At 46.2% G+C, this 17428-nt stretch overlaps 1 protein-coding gene across 2 annotated transcripts in view; it reads left to right on the top strand.

Annotated features, from left to right (window-relative positions):
* LOC102576595 (ATP-binding cassette sub-family C member 6) overlaps positions 1-16344 on the top strand; it is a 43122-nt gene extending 26778 nt beyond the window's left edge. For both annotated transcript variants that reach the window (XM_014610768.3, XM_014610769.3), the window contains 9 exons: positions 1986-2296; positions 4319-4518; positions 4972-5098; positions 6900-7001; positions 8759-8905; positions 10541-10699; positions 10960-11126; positions 12316-12510; positions 13048-16344. In XM_014610768.3, the coding sequence (XP_014466254.2) occupies positions 1986-2296; positions 4319-4518; positions 4972-5098; positions 6900-7001; positions 8759-8905; positions 10541-10699; positions 10960-11126; positions 12316-12510; positions 13048-13156 (1517 nt within the window). In that variant the 3' untranslated portion in view covers positions 13157-16344. The remainder of the gene's footprint in view (positions 1-1985; positions 2297-4318; positions 4519-4971; positions 5099-6899; positions 7002-8758; positions 8906-10540; positions 10700-10959; positions 11127-12315; positions 12511-13047) is intronic.
* Positions 16345-17428: the final 1084 nt, after the last annotated feature.

Here is a 17428-nt window from a genome sequence, read left to right as displayed (position 1 = left end):
GCACAGTAATGATTTATGGGATCTGAGCAATATTCCCAATATTGCTGCCCAAAGCTTTGGCTTGCTTGTGTGTGCACACCACATCTTTAGCGTAGTGTGGATTGCAACCAAGCACAGTGGGAAATGGCTCGATTCTTCACCTCCATGGTTAAAACTATAGGATCTGGTGCCCATGAAAAAAATCTCAGGTTGAGACTGTTGCAACTTGCTCAGCCTCCCTGTTCCTCAGCCCACTATTGCCTCATTTCCTCCTTCTTTGTCCCCTTGTTACCTTATCTACTTCCCATTTTCCCTTCCATCAAGTCACACCTTAAATCAATATGCCACTTCTCACAAATCAAACACCATCTATGATCCTACGTCTTTTGCATGTAAAAATTAAAAGGTGCAACAGCTAATTGTGATTATATACTGGTTATCACTTTCTCCTAAACAAAAATGGCTGAAAAAAAAGTCCAACACTTAAAAGCAAAAAAATGAATTTAAGGCAGCTTCAAACCTGGAAAATTGCAGCCCAAGTGTTGACAGTTTTAAACTAAGTGAAAATAGAGGTTAGAATTGAAACTGTTAGATGATTTTACCTATAGTCATTCCGCTGTGACAGTGACTCTAGACTTCTCAGGCCCCTTCTACACGTGCAGGTAAAGGCACAGTGGTATCTCCTGCACAGTCCACACAATTGTGCTTTGTGCCATGCCACACATGCATGGCAGGAGGCGCAATTGTGGGATCACATTTAGATCCCATTGCGCCTTATCTCTGGTGCAGGGGGAGCCTGGGATCGTGATCCCAGGCTCCCCCTGCACCAACTCCCGCAGCTGTGAGCTCCAGTTAGTGAGCCCTGTGACAGATGTGGGCTGCGGGGCTCGCAGCACAGGGACATGCTGCTACCACTGCAAGACCCATGCCTCCAGAGGTTTGCAGGAGTACCAGTGTTGTCTTTGCTGCTGCCGCTGCAAGCTAATGCAGCGTCAGCTACAGAGCAGCACAGGGGAACGCTGCCACAGCTTGTGAGACCCTCAGCACAGGAGGTTGGCAGTGGCGGCAGCATTCCCCTGTGTTGCCCCCGCTGCAAGTCCCACAGCCAAGGCATCTCACAGGGGAGCATAGGCAACGCATAGGGAGGGCATTGGGGGGGCACATGCCCACCTTGAGATTGGCCACTGCTGACACTGCCACTGGTGTCTGCGGGCAGTCCCTGCTCGCTGCCAACACTGCCGCCTACAAATCGTGCCCCCCCCCCCCCCCAGTCTCAGAAGGCACCAGTCGTTCATGTAGGGGAGGCAGCATTTTTCCCTCTGCAAGCTTCGCAGCCAGCGCTGCCACCACTGTGAGCCTTTGTCAGCTGCAGGGCTGGCAGCAGGTGGTGGTCCCCTGTGGCTGGGAGCCTCTCAGTTGACAGGGTCTGGCCACACATTCAATTAATGGTATGATTAGAACAAGCTTTAAAATTATTACATATTTTTTGTGGAATAACTGTAGCTTATTTTATTACGCCATTACTTGGTTGAACATGTAGCTGTGCCACAACTTAAGATGTGATTACCTGGTTAATCGTGCCTTAAATGTAATGTGTAGAGGGGGCCCCAGAGTTAGAACTTGTGGGGTTTACTCCAGTCATCCCAGTTCAGTGCGTGTTCGCTGAAGAAAGCAGGGCTTCTCTCTTTGGGGAGGAAGGATGTCTGGTGGGTGACAATGAATGAACTGCTCAGTTACATTTAGAGAAACTCAGCCTTAGATAGTAAACCCTTGGGACAAGGGCCATCTTCTTGTGCTGTGTTTGTGTAGTGTCTTGCACAATAGGGTCCTAGTCTATGACTAAGGCTTTTAAGATACTACAATAATACATATAAATAGGCCAGTTCCTTTTGCCAGTATTAAATTCATGTTTTGTTTTTTTTAAATAACCTTAACTTTGAATTACAGTGACTTGCCCAACCTGAACACTGATTTTTCTTGCACTTTACTTTCCTTTTTTGTTACAGCCATTGGCAAGTTTGGGTCCACAGCAGCTGTCCTGCTAGGAGGGGTGATAGCATCCCGCAAACTCTTTCGGCAGTTACTGGAAAACATTGCTAGATCCCCAATGATGTTCTTTGAGCAGACATCCATTGGAAACTTGCTGAACCGCTTCTCCAAAGAAATGGATGCTATTGATTCTATTATCCCAGATAAGCTTAAGTCCTTGCTGGGGTTCTTGTTCAACTTGTTGGAGATCTACATTGTGATTGTATTGGCCACGCCAATAGCGGTGGTGGCAATCGTGCCATTGACAGTGCTGTATGCTGTGTTCCAGGTAAGACATTGTCTGATGTTTAGGTTTCAGCTGGAAAGATTAGGACTTGAGCATTGTGGGTGGTATAAGAACCACTCATGTCCCTTCCTGCAGGAACCAGCTCCCATCTTTAGATTAACATGAACCAGACCTTTCTGAGAAATCCAGAGAAATGGGTTTTTGTGTCTGATTTCATACCTGAACCAAAACCACCAGTGACTAAACCCACCAGGATCAATGGTTGGCACAGAACCCAGGCACTTCATCCCACAAGCCTCATGACAAGTCTTATTTATTCATGGTGTTTTGGCAGGAGTCAAATAGGGAGAAATACTCCTGTATTTCCCCAGCATAAATGAAATGCAGCTAAAATCAGAAGCAATTCCCCCCCCCCCAACCCTTGGTTTCCTAGCAGCCTATACCAAAAAGGCACATGCTTTTGACTGCACCTAGATCTTCCAGTCTGGCTCTTTGGTAGGTCAGACATTTTGCCAGAATGAGACTGGGAAGCACCAGGTGCAGCTCCCAGCTATAACTCAGAATATTTTCTGCAAAGGTTCTTAGTTACAAACCTTACCCCAGACCAAACCGAAGTTCACCGTTGGTTCCAGGGGGAGAGAAATCTACCTGCCCCTAGGAGCCTGCAGCCAGGTTCCCATAACAATGTCCAGGTTTCAGAATGGGAGGGGGGAAAGGTAGCAAAAGGAGCTCCTTTTTGGGACTCCCCAGCTGGTGCTGAAGGGTGGGGTGGGTGAATTGGAGCCTCCCCACACTTCTGGGAAAAAACCCCAGACTGAACTCCCTCTGTTCCCTTTCCCCCCCTCCCATTCTGAAAACAGTGACAGAGAAGTTACAAAAGTTGCTACATTTTGAAATGTCTTTATCTGAAAGCTCATGATACACAAGCTGCCCAGTGCTTGGTAAGCTACAGTGCAAATTCACACTGTGCCACACTAACACCCCACGTGGACCTGTTTTATGCATCTGCACAGACAGCTAATGCAGCACACTTTGCATGCAGTGAAATCACACCCTACTTTAGTAGGCAGAGGCTTTCTTGTATGGACCAAACCTGTGATCAGTGTGGTTTACTATGAGTAAACAGGGTAGGGAAACAAGAACTTTGTCATGACATCTAATGTAAGTAGCAGCGAATGGGACAGATGCAATAGAATAGCATTGCATTTCCATCCACACCACTCGGTGACCCTATTATCATCAGGGTAGAGTTAAGGGAGCATAATGAAATGGGGAAGTAGTAGCCTGGCCTGCCCCTGCACTATGCAGCATTAGAATGGACTCTGTAGACCTAGCACATGTGTTCTGGTTACTTATGCAGTAATGCACCCCAATCTTGGGCACAGTTTGTTGTACCTGGAGTCTGGTAGGCTACTAATCTAAGAGCTTGAACTAGAGACAAAGGCTGAGGCCCATACACATACTTTTAAATTGGGAAAGTGGCAATAAAATGATGAACAAGATCCTCATCCTTGTTCCTACCACTTTATAATACAAGGCTTAACACAGGCCTAAAACAACTAGCTCTGGCCCAAAAGGGAGCCCCTCTACTGCAAGCACTGCGGAGAGCAGGCATTACAGCTCCCCCCAGCCCTTGGCAGAGGAAGTCTACTGGGGAATGGGAGTGATGGGGTCATGATATACCTCACTGTAGAAATCCAGGCAATGCTACAGCCTTTGAACAGCCTGGGGAGGCTACTGTAAGACAGACAAGACCTTGCAGCTTACAGCTGCAAGACCTTGTAGTCCTTACAGCTACCTCGCATACATTTCCTCCGACCTTGTTCCCCAGACGACGTGCTGTGCTCCTTCAGGAATGTCTTTGATTCCATGCTGTGTGCAGATGCCTTATCTCATCTAGTAGGTCTAAACACATTTGGTCTGCACATTAGTTTTTATAATGCTGGGTCACTGGATTTTGCCGCATGATGGGCCCATTCCAGGTTTTCTGGATACGAGCCCAATGAGTGGGTGAGTGGTACGTTCTCACCGGATCACTTGCCCTTTCCATTCCATTTTTCCCAGAATTTCTACGTTGCCACCTCCTGCCAGCTGAGGCGTCTGGAGGCTGCTAGCCGCTCGCCCATTTACTCCCACATTTCAGAGACATTCCAAGGAAGCGGTGTGATTCGTGCTTACAAGGAGCAACAGAGGTTTATTTCCAAGAACGATTTCCGAGTGGATGAGAACCAGAGAATGTGCTTCCCTGGGGTGGTTGCCGACAGGTAGGAAGCTGCAAATATAGGGGATAGGATCCTGCCATTCACATGAAGCTTCCCATGAGCAATGGTTAAGGGAAGAGCTGCTATACCTTGCTGCTGCCAATATCAGAGTAACAAGTCCAGAGTCTGCCTCCACCTAAAGATCAGTGGTACAGAACTTCAGAGCACACAGCCGTGGTCCCCAGACAGAACACAGAATACTTTTGCTGCGAGTACTTGATGGGATTTCACTGTAGGTTAGAAGTAACAACCAACCAAGTGGCCATGACTTTAGAGCTCTCTGTCCCCAAAAGCATTTTAAAGAGCACTTGCCAGTGAGAAAAGAAATGGGGAGGAAATAGGAATCTCAGCAAAGAAAAGCGCAACACTCGTGTGCACTGCCATTATAGAGAACAAGTCTGAGTCATACACCCAGAGGGCCCCTCAGTAGCTAAATCTTCTCTGCTTTGCTTGCAGGTGGCTGGCTGCAAACCTGGAGTTTCTAGGCAACGGCATTGTATTGTTTGCAGCCCTTTTTGCTGTGATCAACAAAAAACAACTTAGCCCAGGGATTGCTGCCTTTTCCATTTCATATGCTCTTCAGGTAACTCAGAACAGCATTGTATGGTTTTGCCATCTAACAGGGGTCTCAGGTTGTCAGCCACTTATGTTTATCATAGATAATGCCCCAGAGATCCAGATCCTGCAGCATCTGCTTGGCTGAGGATCAGCCCACAGGGCATTCCAGATGGAAGTATTTTAAAGAACCTGGTTATCTTTGACATTTCCCTCAGCTTGGACAGTTATGAACCTAAGCCAGCTTCCCAGATGCTAACAGCTTCTGGACAAATGTCAGGTTGTCATGTACTAGCACAGTTGTGCAACACATAAATTGCAAATAGTGAAGGGGAGTAAATGGTTTTTTGTCCCAAAATACCAGCTGCTTTCTTTCTAAGTATTTAAAATTAAACTGAATTCAATAGAATTTGTTCCAGATTCTATTTTGTAAAAAGCTTGTTTGCAAACTGTACAATTACAGCTTATAAAGCGCAACACTTGTGCGCACTGCCATTATAGAGAACAAGTCTGATGCATACACCCAGAGGGCCCCTCAGTAGCTATCTTGCTACTACTGGGTTTGAAAATAGGTAGAAATTGAAGGAATATTTAACAGGCAAAGTACAGTCTCCACCAGATCACTGCAAGAAATATGTAGGTTGCTTCGAACAGAACGTCTAACACACTGTATTAGCACTGAGGAGCTGCAGGGTGAACAAATCAAATGTTGATCCACAAAATACAAGGCCAGATGTCACAAAACAAGATCATGAACACCCTGGCAACCAGCCAGCCAGAAAAATGTGCATGTACTAAGCTGCATCCTACAAAGTAGCAAGGGCTAGCTACTAGGGCTGTACGAAACAGCACCATTTTGTTTCGACTTGAGTTTTAACGGAACAGCGTTTCATTTCAAGTTTCGTTTCCATTCAAAACTGCTGTTCCATTTTGTTGAAAAAGTTTCTTTGTTTTCATATTGTTTCGACATTTTGCCCATAGGCTATAATGGGGAAGCTCGAAACAGCCTATAACTTTGTCATTTCTGGCCTGATTTGGATGAAACTTGCAGGAATGGTAGCCCCTTCTGAGGGCATGAACCTCGCCATGTTTCAAGCAGATAGGTGCAGGGGTTTGGGGGAAACTGCACCTCAAGCTGCAGACAAGGAAAACTCGTGACATGGGTGATACTGTGTGTGTGTTAAGATGCAGGAGGGTGAAAACTGCAGGCTTCTTAGGCCCTGCTGTGGCCATGAAGCCTGCCAGCTGTTGAGGAGATAGGTGCAGGGGGAGTCTGGGTTCTGGGGCCCTGCACCTCTAGCTGCTGACAGGCAAAACTCGTGACATGGGTGGGTTACACTGTGTGTTAAGGTACACCCTCACTCAACTGACACCAAGGCAGAAAGCAGGGCAGTTCAAGCAATGCTGCCTTTTATGCGGTTTTTCCATGCCTCTCCCAGAGCACTGGGATTGGAAGAGACCTCAGGGAAGGGTGGCGGTCACTGGCCAGCTACACAGTCAATAATGAGAGCACTCCTCCTCTTCCCCATCTTTCCCCTCCCTCTCCTTACTTTAGTTTCTGTTTCCCTGCAGGCAAGCCCAGCTTGAGCTTCGAAACTCAAAACGTTTAAAACATTTTGAAACGTTTCTACTCGCCTTGTTTCATTTTGAGGCTGTTTTGAAGCTCTGCATTTCATTTTGATTTTGCTGTTTCAAGCTCAAAACAAGTCGAAACAGCGTTGAAACAAAACTCCCGGTGAAATTTTGCACAGCCCTACTAGCTACTTCACAGGAACCTGGTCAGTCTACATTTAATTTCTGTTTTCTCAAGCTCCTTTCTCTCTTACTAGATAACTGGCATTTTGAACTGGATGGTGCGCTCCTGGACAGAAATAGAAAACAATGTTGTTTCGGTGGAGAGAGTGAGAGAGTATTCAACAACTCCTAAAGAGGTAGCTAACCAGATATTGTTCTCATCATTTGAACTGGACTTGATCCCAAAGAAGACTGGCAATATATTTCTTTTCTAAATGGATAAACACCCAGTGTCTTTCTTCCAAAAGGCCCAGTGCCATTACTTTTAAGAACTGGCAGCATTTGTTGTTTATTAAACTATGCAGGCATGATTTATAACCTCTGCTCAGGGTATTTCCTTAAACAAGGTAAGTAATAGCTGCCATTTCAAAGTATCATTTGTTAAGTTCTGTGGAAAGACCTGCAAGTTTTCTCCATACTCGGAAAGTGCATTAATTGGGACATCATGGATGCAGGGCTGTGATAATTGCTGACCTTTTTTAATGGCTGAGAATCTCAACTTAATCCTTTGTATTTGCATTAGTAAGTAATTATGTACCTCTTCACATTAATCACATCAGTGTTTACTACAGGTGCCATATCGGTCCCATATCAGATTGGCAGTGATTTAAGAAAAATTGACTGTATCGGTATTCGGCTGTTTTGGTTGGTAATGCCACTGCTAAATACCCCATGCACACATGCAGCCACAGCACAGCACACAGGCAGTAAGGACCACAGCCAGCAGAGTGGAGAACAGCCAGGTCCAACTACTAAGTCTGTTGTGAGGGAAGGGGCATAGGGGGGGCAGATCAAGGCCCCTGCAGTAAGGGAGGGAGTGGGGTGGGGTTGGGGCAGGTGCTGCAAAACCGGGCTGGAATGCAGGACAGAACCATGAGCAGCTCATCTGGGGGTGCAGGGAGAGGGGACAGTTCCTGCTGCTGAGCACACTCCTGGAGGGGCATGTGGGACATGTGCCCCCAGATCTGCACACGGAGCAGGGGAGGGCTGCCGCTGCAGGCTGGGTCCTGGCAGGGCAGTTGGGCTGGGCTGCACTTGGGGTGGGCAGCGGTGACGCTAGGAGGGGGGGATATGGTGAATTTTGGGATGGATGCATGCCCCCGTAGTCCCCACCCAGTGCCGCTGCCTCCCGCCCCAAGCGCAGCCCAGCCCAGCACCTGCTGGGAATGACCTGGCACCACCCTGGCCCCAGCCCACAGCAGCAGCCCACCCTCGCCCCACAAGCAGATCCGGGGGGCACATGCCCCCCACGCCCCCCCATGGAGCATGAAGTAGCAGGAGCCATCCCCGCCCCCTCCCCCCCATGAGCCTCTTGCAGTTTCATCCCGCACTCAAACCCCACTCCCTCCCTCACTACAAGCGCCTCAGTCTGCCCTGTGCATGCCCCTTCCCGCTTCCCTTGCCCCTTCCCCCAACAACAGACTTACCAGCTGCTCTCCAAGCTGCCTGACTGCATATCAACAATGGGATAGGTATCAGCTGATATGGCTTGTTAAAAATTGGCCATCAGTATCAGCCCAAAAATTCTCTATTGGTGCACCCTACTGTTTACAACTCGATAAAATGAAAATACGCCTTTCACAAAAGACATGTTTGCAGAAATCCATACAACCAAATATAATTAGATCAGTCAAAAATATCACATCTGTCTGTCAAACAAATTCTTATCCTCAGTCTCAGCTAAGAAAATAGTCTGACTCACTGTATAAAGTAACTAAGGTTAGGTTTAATAATTTTACTATGAAGAATGCCACCTCCAAAAAGACAGACTCAGAGTTCCAGAAAAAAATGTGAACCCATGCTTTGAGTATTCTTCCATATATTGCATATAGCCATGTTACCTGCTGACGTACTGACTGCTGAACAAGATGTCATTTGTTTCCTTTCTACATAGGCCCCCTGGACTCAGGAAGCCAAGTCTCAAAGTCAGGCTTGGCCCACTGAAGGAAGAATTGAATTTAGGAACTACAGTTTACAGTACAGGCCAAACTTAGAGTTAGCACTGAAGAATATCACAATAACAATAAGGGGGCAAGAGAAGGTGAGAAATGTCATTTGTTTCTTAACTGCTGAAAGTGTAACTAGCACTTTATAATAAGTAGACAGAAAATGTGATCCCTGCCTCACTGAGTTAATAGCTTGAAGGTACAAAAGCTACGTTAAACACATACACACACTGTTAAGGCCTTCCTAAGCTTATAACAGATGTACAGGAAGTCCTCAACTTAACGACTTTTCAAATAATGATGAACGGCACTTACGACCTTTATAAACTGACACTGTTTGGAGGTGCCACGGCGGGTTTTAACTTTATGACACTTGATACAGCTGTGTCCAGCTGGTAAGTCTGTTGTAGGGGAAGGGGGAGGGAAGGGGCGTGGGTGGGGGCAGATCAAGGCCCCTGCAGTGAAGGAGGGATTGGGGCAGGGACTGGGGCAAGTGCTGCACAGCTGGGGTGGGCAGGCATGGGACGAAGGTACGGCTCGTCTGGGGGGGCAAGGGGAGGGGGTGGGGTGGCTCCTGCCACTCATCCAGGAAGGTGCGAGAGGCAGGGGGCATGTACCCCCGGATCTGCATGAGATAGGTTGGGCTGGGGCTCCACCGAGCTGCACTCTGGACGGGTGCTGCAGTGCTGAGAGTGGGGGCTATGCCCTGCTGCCGCTCACCCAGCCAGCGGGGGCAGGCACAAGATGGAGCCAGTGTGCTGTCTCCAGACCAGCAACTCGCAGTGGTGGGAGTTGCCCCCCCACCCCATGCCCCTCAGACAGGCCGCAGCTGTCCCATGCCTGCCTCACCCCAGCAGGGCGGGCAGCAAAGCAGGGGCTATGAGGGGGCTGCAGTCACCCAAAAATTCACTGTAGCCCCCCCATAGCCCATGCCCGGAGCTCAGCATGGTGTAGCACAGATCCGGGGGCACACGACAACCCTTCCCGCCCTCCCGGACGAGTGGCAGGAGCTGCCAGATGAGCAGCACCTGGACCAGCAGCGTGCAGCAGCGGGAATGGCCCTCCCCCACTCCCACAAGACGTGTCACACCTTCATCCTGTGCCCCCCCGCCCCAGTCTCACCTTCACTGCGGGGGCCTTGATCGTGCATTGTAAAGGAACCAATCGCCCATTTATAACATTGTTCCTACGGGGAAATTGGTTCCAAGTTACAACATTTCGACTTAAGATCTGGTTTTCAGGAACCACTTGTATCATAAGTCTGAGGACTGCCTGTAGTCCTGTTCCTGGCATAGACCCCCATAGAAAAGTCAAAAGGTTTCCTCCACCATGTGACCTCAACTTCCTTGTCATTTGAAGAACACAGAATAGGTTTCCAAGAGGCCCAAGGAGAAGAGCAGATGAAGAGAAACTAAGTTGCAACTGAGAAGTGATTTTTTTTTTTAAATGCAAAGGAAAGCCACAAGTAGTCTGTCTCCACATCAGGGTACAGCCTGCTAATCAAAGAGGGAATCAGGATGACACAGCACCGTTCACAGGGCATAGACCCAAGTTGTGCATTTCTCCAAAACTTCTAATATTGGTTATTGTCCAACCTGCACACTCAGCAAAATTAACCAATAGGTCTCTTTCTACACAGCAGTTCCATGGACGTGTCATTCAGCCATCATTTGGTCAAAAATCAAAATCCAAGTATAAAGTGAATAATCTACTTTCATTATATTTTATAGATTGGCATAGCTGGAAGAACAGGAGCTGGGAAATCAACTCTTGCAGTGGGACTACTGAGATTAGTGGAAGCTGCTGAAGGAGAAATCTCAATTGATGGAATAAATATTGCTCACATAGGTCTCCATGACCTTAGAACCAAAATAACAATTATTCCCCAGGTATGACATTAATTTTTAAAAGTGCTTATCCATCACATGGGGTGCTAATATGTGGGACAGGCAGGAAGGAAGGTTCTCTGTGAGAAGGCTAGCTACAGACATGAAGGGGAGAAGTCACCCTTATGACCAGCTAGTCTTACTTTGCATACTACACTAGCCAGAGTTTTTTACTCCATTCGTTCTACAGTAGGTAAAAACCTGCAGTGGCAGGAGTTTAAGGGGTCTGTATTAATGATTTTTTGTATTGTTTTTATGTTTAGGATCCAATTTTGTTTTCTGGTTCTCTAAGAATGAACCTCGATCCCTTAAACACATACTGTGATGCAGACATCTGGACAGCTTTGGAACTGACTCAGCTTAAGAACTTTGTACTGGATCTGCCCGATCAACTGAACTATGAGTGCTCTGAACAAGGGGAAAACTTGAGGTACCTTCACTGCCATCAGAAAAAGACAGCACAGCCTTGGTCAGTGGGTGAGGGGGTGATGCAGTTGGCAAGATTGTCCAAATAAGGAAGAATGATATTAAATAGAAGCAAATGTGATTTAGTAAAATCCAAAAGATATAGTCCTGTTACTTTAAGGAGTAACAGCAGCAGGGAGATCCCCAGGTGGGGAAGGCTGCTCATATGAGCTGCAGGAGAACAGGTTGCCAGGGACTTATAGGCTATGAGTGCCTATTGCAGAACTTGCAGCTCTGTAATAGTACAATAGGACAGAGCCCTGTCTGGGCAGCAAGGACATTGCTAAAGCAGCCAGAGCAGCAAAAATTAGTTGCCCTGGGAGCTAGTCATCAGGCCCTGATTGGAAACCCCGGTGGGTTGAGAAGGCCAAGGCCCCAACAAGGGAAAATGATGGAGCAGTAACACCTGTGAGGCACAGGTCTGGCTATAAGGGAGGTCAGAGGCCACAAAACTAACCCTTAAGGTAACTAATACCCTGGGGCATGGATGGAGCAAGAGAGCCAAGTCAATACAGTGAGGGACTGGACTGGGACCAGTAGGGTCTGGGAAAGACCTGCCGGCTCAGATGGACATGGGGTCAATCTGGGACCCGAGGGCAACCTCCCTTATTACCCATCAACTAGTTACATCAAGGTGTAGCAGGCGGCAAAGAAAGGGACAGTACCCAGGAATCCAGAGCAGTGCAGGAACCACATAGCCACCAGGGGACATCACGGCCACCCCTGGAACTTGGTCCCGCTACAAGCCCCCTGAGGAGAAATCTGCAACAGTGCTATGACATCCCTTAGACTAGAAGATCTCCAGGGCAAACTGCCTTGTTCTGAGTTTGTGCAGTGCCCAGCACAGTTGACACCTAGACCATGACTGAGGCTCCTACATGCTGACACAGTACAAGTTAATAATGTCCCCAGCTTTGGTTGGTCTCAAACTATTATCTGCTGTGTTATCAACATCACAGGCTCCATGCACGCATGGCTCCTCGTTCATCTCCTAAAATTCAGACAGAACACAACTCTAAATAATCCCAGGCTCTTGCTTCCTCAGAGAAAGAGCCATGAGCCTGCCAGAACTTTCTCAAATTGATTATTTTTTCTGAACTCCAGTAACACTATTTGCTCCTCCTCAATTCCCCATCCTACCTTTTTGCTTTCAGCGTTGGTCAGAAGCAGCTTCTTTGTCTGGCCAGGGCACTGCTACGGAAAGCCAAAATCTTGGTTCTAGATGAGGCTACAGCATCAGTGGATGTAGAAATGGACCTCCATATTCAATCAATGATAAGGACTCAGTTCAAAGAGTGCACAGTGTTGACAATAGCTCATCGTGTGAACACCATCCTGGACTGCAACAGGTAGTCTTCCCCTGGCAGATTTGTCCAGTCATTTTTATAAGTCTGTCCCTCTCTCTCTCTCTCTCTGCCCAATTTACCCCACCAGGGTGCTCTCTCAAACAATAGCAGGTTCTTATTGTCAGTGATGGATGCATCAACTGCTGAGAAACAGTGAGATCTGTCTAGGTCCACTGAAGTCATTTAATTCTTTATCCCACCCTTTTGTCCACTGATGTAAATTAAAGCTGCAGAGAGTCTCCTCACTGGAACCTCTCCCTCTGCTCAGACATCACTTGCTGCTTTACAATTAAAAAATAGGTAGCCAAAAGTTCTGTTTAAATATGTACTGATGACATTGCCAAAGGGGCCGCCCAGCTTCTGCATCATCTTTAAACATTCGGTTACAACTACTATGCTCCTGGGGCTTGTCCCCTGGTGGGGGAATAGTGGCAGGAGCTGATCTAACAAGATCTAATAATCATAGCTCAGAATGGTTACTTAAGTTAGTGGTGTTTTTAAATTCCAATGCTCAAATTTCTGTTTTAATATTATTCACAGGATTTTAGTCTTGGAAAATGGTCAGATTGCCGAATTTGATACACCAGAGAAATTAATGGCTCAAAAGGGACTATTCTACAGACTGGTTGAAGAATCAGGCCTTGTTTGATCATCACCCAAAACATGCATCATCATACCACTGTTGTTGAAAAGAACTGATCTATTCTTAAATCACCTAACTTTGGTTTGGTTGTAAAACATCTGGTACTTAATCAAATCTCATCTGCATTTGAGCCACGATGCACTAAATACTTAAAGGGAAACTATTTTACTGTACATGAAAGATACACACATATCCAGCTTTTTGTTTTCAGACCACTTTCCATCATTATACTACTAGATGAAACTATGGTCACAATTGAATGTTATTACCAAATGTTTTGGCATTCTCTCTGGGAAGGAATGAACAGTTGTTGCACACACCACTTCCTTATTGGCTTGGTTTTTCAAAAATTAAATACTAATAATTCATTTATGCCCAGTTAGTCAGATGAGCCAATTGGAATTTAAACACCTGGCTGGGGTCATCTGACCCCAGCACTCTTTCCTGCCCAAGGCAGGGGGTCGGACTCGATGATCTACTGAGGTCCCTTCCGGCCCTAAAACTCTATGAATTATGGGGTTAGAAGAAGAAATGCACGCTCGCGTGTTATTGCTTTTGAAGCAAAATAATTGTTCTTTGCATTTGACTCAGATTGTATTACAAGTAGTGGCAACTTCTTTGGGAGGGTCTTAGACATTCCCGAGAGCGTCAAAGAAATCAAACTGTTGTTCAATTTATATGTTGCAATGAGGTGCTGCTAACACGTTCTGTAAAATAACTCAGAATTTCAAGTAAGGTTTCATTTGTACTGACTTTGGTACTTCCCACAGCTTAGAATTTGCCATGTTCAGTGGGTGCTGTCCTCCTACTTCAGGCAGATGGATAGTGCTGGAAAAGTAAATTTTATACAACGAGATAGTTAGTATGTGCTTGTGCAGAGCCCCAGGCTGAAAGAGTTCCTCTCCTTGGTTTATTCCTAAAGATTAAACAGCTACTATCTAATTGTGGGCAAATCATTTTTGTATGCTTCTTTCCTCTTCCACATTTTGTCTGGTCTATTTAAAATCATAGGGTCCTCACGCCAGGGACTGAGCCTTGCTGCTATGTACAGTGCACAGAAAAACCCCAGCCTTCAATGCAGCTTGTAGACATTATTATTTGTATTTAAAAAAAACGGGACAGGAAACAAAGCACTGGGATACTTAAATGAAATTTACTGTGACTGTTGTTAAGATGCTGTATTATTCCAGTTTTATCTCAGATTCTCCAGCACAAAGATATCAGTATGTCTGTTTCTTCAGGAAATAATATTGGGAGGAATAGGAGAATGCAGATTAGGAAGTGGCTCCTTCCAACTGAGGGAAATAACAACCAGCAGCTTGCTGTCGTCACCTGATGGCTGTTCAGTGGCTGACCTAGCACGTGTTTAAATGACCTTAGTCTAGTTTCCAAAGGATAAGTCACAGTCACAAAATCTACCATCTGCTACTCATGCTTGGTGTTAACAGCAGGAAATGTGCAAGCAAGGGCTTTCTCTTGCTGTTGTACATGTTTGTGCCAAAATAAAACACTTTAGGGCAGTGGTTTTCAACTGTTTCAGACTCCAGGCACTCCTCATTAAACTTGTGGTACCCCCTGCCCCCAGAACTTCTGCAAATTGAGCAGCACTCAATTTAAAATACTAGTTAGTTAATTTATTACAAAGCTCATCTCCTTGCCATGGGGGAGAGTGAGGGGGCAGGCAGGAATGGAGAGCCTGAGCCTGTCCTCATCTCCTCACGCTTCCTGCAGCACACTTCCAAGGATCTCAGGTATCCCAGGTTGAGAATCACTGCTTTAGGTTACAGAGAGATGACCTGTTTGCAACCCAGTAAGTCAGACAGAAGTGTGCTTTTAAAAACCAGAGAGAGATTTCCAGGTCATACAATGAAGCAAAACAAAAATACCATTGGGTCCCAAGATGTGTAAAGAGGTGTTGCAAAAGAGACTGAATTCTCAGAATTATGTCCATCACTTTGATGAATGCAGTATTTTAGATTAATACAAGTCACCAACTTTATGATCTAGTTGATAATGGCTAAGTACAGACATTCAAGAAACCCCTGGAGAAAAGTGCTCTCTCTCACTTTACTTAAAGCACTAAGTTAAAGCGTGATAACACCAAACAGATGTTTACTGCTTGGTAGGGGGAGGGAGGGAAGGGGGAGCCTGCCCACATTAGTTGCTGCGGGCACTCCCAGGAGGCTGCTGAAATAGTCCCCCTCCCCAACCCCAGCCCTCCTCCCTTGCCCCCTGGCAGCAGCTGGGGGAGAGGAAGACCCCAGGCCCCTTCCCCGTGGCCCCCCGCCGCCATTTTGCAGTGTGGGGATGCTGAATATACATGATGGGGAGGCTGCTGGAATGTGCTAATTAGCATACTTCAGCAGACTCGATTAATTGAGTCTGCTCCTGTGTACGCTAATTAACATACATCAAAGCAGATGTCCAGCATGTGTATAGGTGCCCTTAGGAGTGCAATCCACCATTTTTCAAGTGCTCTAAGAGCCATGAACATCAGTTCATTTATAGCTTGAGAGAGCTTTCTGCATGCTTAATGCATGATGATCTGTACCTAGCCAATGCAACTAAAGCAGTGATTCTCCACCAGAGTGCTGGGACATCCCAGGGTGCCACCAGATCCTTTGATGGGTACCTTGGGGTATGAGGAAAGGATTAGATAAGCTAAGTAGATTAACACACACAGTCTTGTCCGGGCCTGATCCCCAACCCAGACTGCCCCACCTCTCTACAAGAGAGTAAGCGCTGTAACACAAGTTAGTTGTTGAAACAGAAGTTCTGGAGGGGTGCCTCGAGTTCAAAAAAGTCTGAGAACCACTGGTCTAAAGAAACTATCATAAGCATCAATCAAATGCCAAAACCCATTTCCTGTAGAAAGTAAGAGTAATTTGAAATAGGTTCACTGGAAACCTGGATCCAGCAGAGCATACAAAGGGATTTATAAATCACTGATTTGTCACTCATTTGAAAATTTGATTTTCAAACAAACAAACAAACAACAGGAAGGGAAGTTTAAAAGAATGAGTCTCTGGTAAAATAACATCTATTCCCTTTCCCTAAGACAGCATTCAAACAAGGTTTTATGTTGAGAATTCTGTTTTGATACGAGCTTTTGTAAGTTACTTTGAAGAAATATGAAATGTTAAGAAAAATGTTTAATAAAATGATACAGAATAAATGATAATATCATAAGGCAATTTTTCAACTGATATCAGTGGAGTTAAGAGTAGGTAGAGCTGTAGCACAAGGTGGGTTGATTATTTCACCCTAGGTATCTTTACTCAGATTCAAAAATATTCTAACTAAGGAACAGAGAAAAGGACAGCAAGGGAATGATGGATCCTCTATGGCAGGGGTCCTGCAGGCTGGATGAGCAGTTCAGAGCCAGTCTACAGGCCAGATCAAGCCCACGGACCTGTCGTCCCCACGCCAGATCTAATGTATGGGTCAGTGGGTCACAGACTGACTAGAGCAGACACTGTGTACAGCATGGGTCCCAGACTAGTGGGGAGTGGGGGAAGAAGCACCATGCAGCATAGTCCCACGTGTGGCACAGATCCCACAGCAGGTGCCACAAGAAGTGCATGTCCTGGACCCTGTGCATGGGGCCAGTTCAGCACATGCTACATGGGTCAAATGGATCAACTTAATGACAGCAGGGGCCAGTGATAGGGCTGCATGGGCCAGATCTTAAGACATCCCTATTCTAGCACTGTTTTGGTTACACGGTCACAAATACACTCAACTCTTCTAATGCTACTCTGTAAGTTACAGCAAAATAATTGGCCATGTTAGTCTGAAGTCAAGCAGAAGGTAGGGCAGGGCAGCACCTTAGAGACTAACTCATGGAGGAAGGCATAATTTTTCCTGGGCAATAACCTACTTCATTCCAATGCTATGAATACATGTGGACAGAATATACGTAATGGGAATACATGCTAACAGGAACTACCATTTCCCATCTGGAGAGGAGAAAACATCCTCAAGGCACAAGCGGGGGATAGAACTTCTTTAATATAGTGTAGTAGGAGAGAGCAGTGATTGCCTATGACAGTGCCAGAAGATTGACTTACGTGGCTTATTTTTGCTCACTGCACTAATAAGCTCCTTCCAGAGTAACTCTTTATGTCATATTTCATCTAGGCACAGCAAGATAGTACCTTTGACACAGTATCCCATACCATCCTTGTAAATAAACTGACAAGATTTGCCTTGGCTAATTATATGGTAGACTGGGAAGCAAACTGGCTCAAAGGTCGCACTCAGAGTGGTGGATGGGTC

The sequence above is a fragment of the Alligator mississippiensis genome, chromosome 13 (assembly GCF_030867095.1).
Source record: "Alligator mississippiensis isolate rAllMis1 chromosome 13, rAllMis1, whole genome shotgun sequence".
Classification (NCBI taxonomy): domain Eukaryota; kingdom Metazoa; phylum Chordata; order Crocodylia; family Alligatoridae; genus Alligator; species Alligator mississippiensis.
This window is presented reverse-complemented; position numbering and strand designations above follow the sequence as displayed.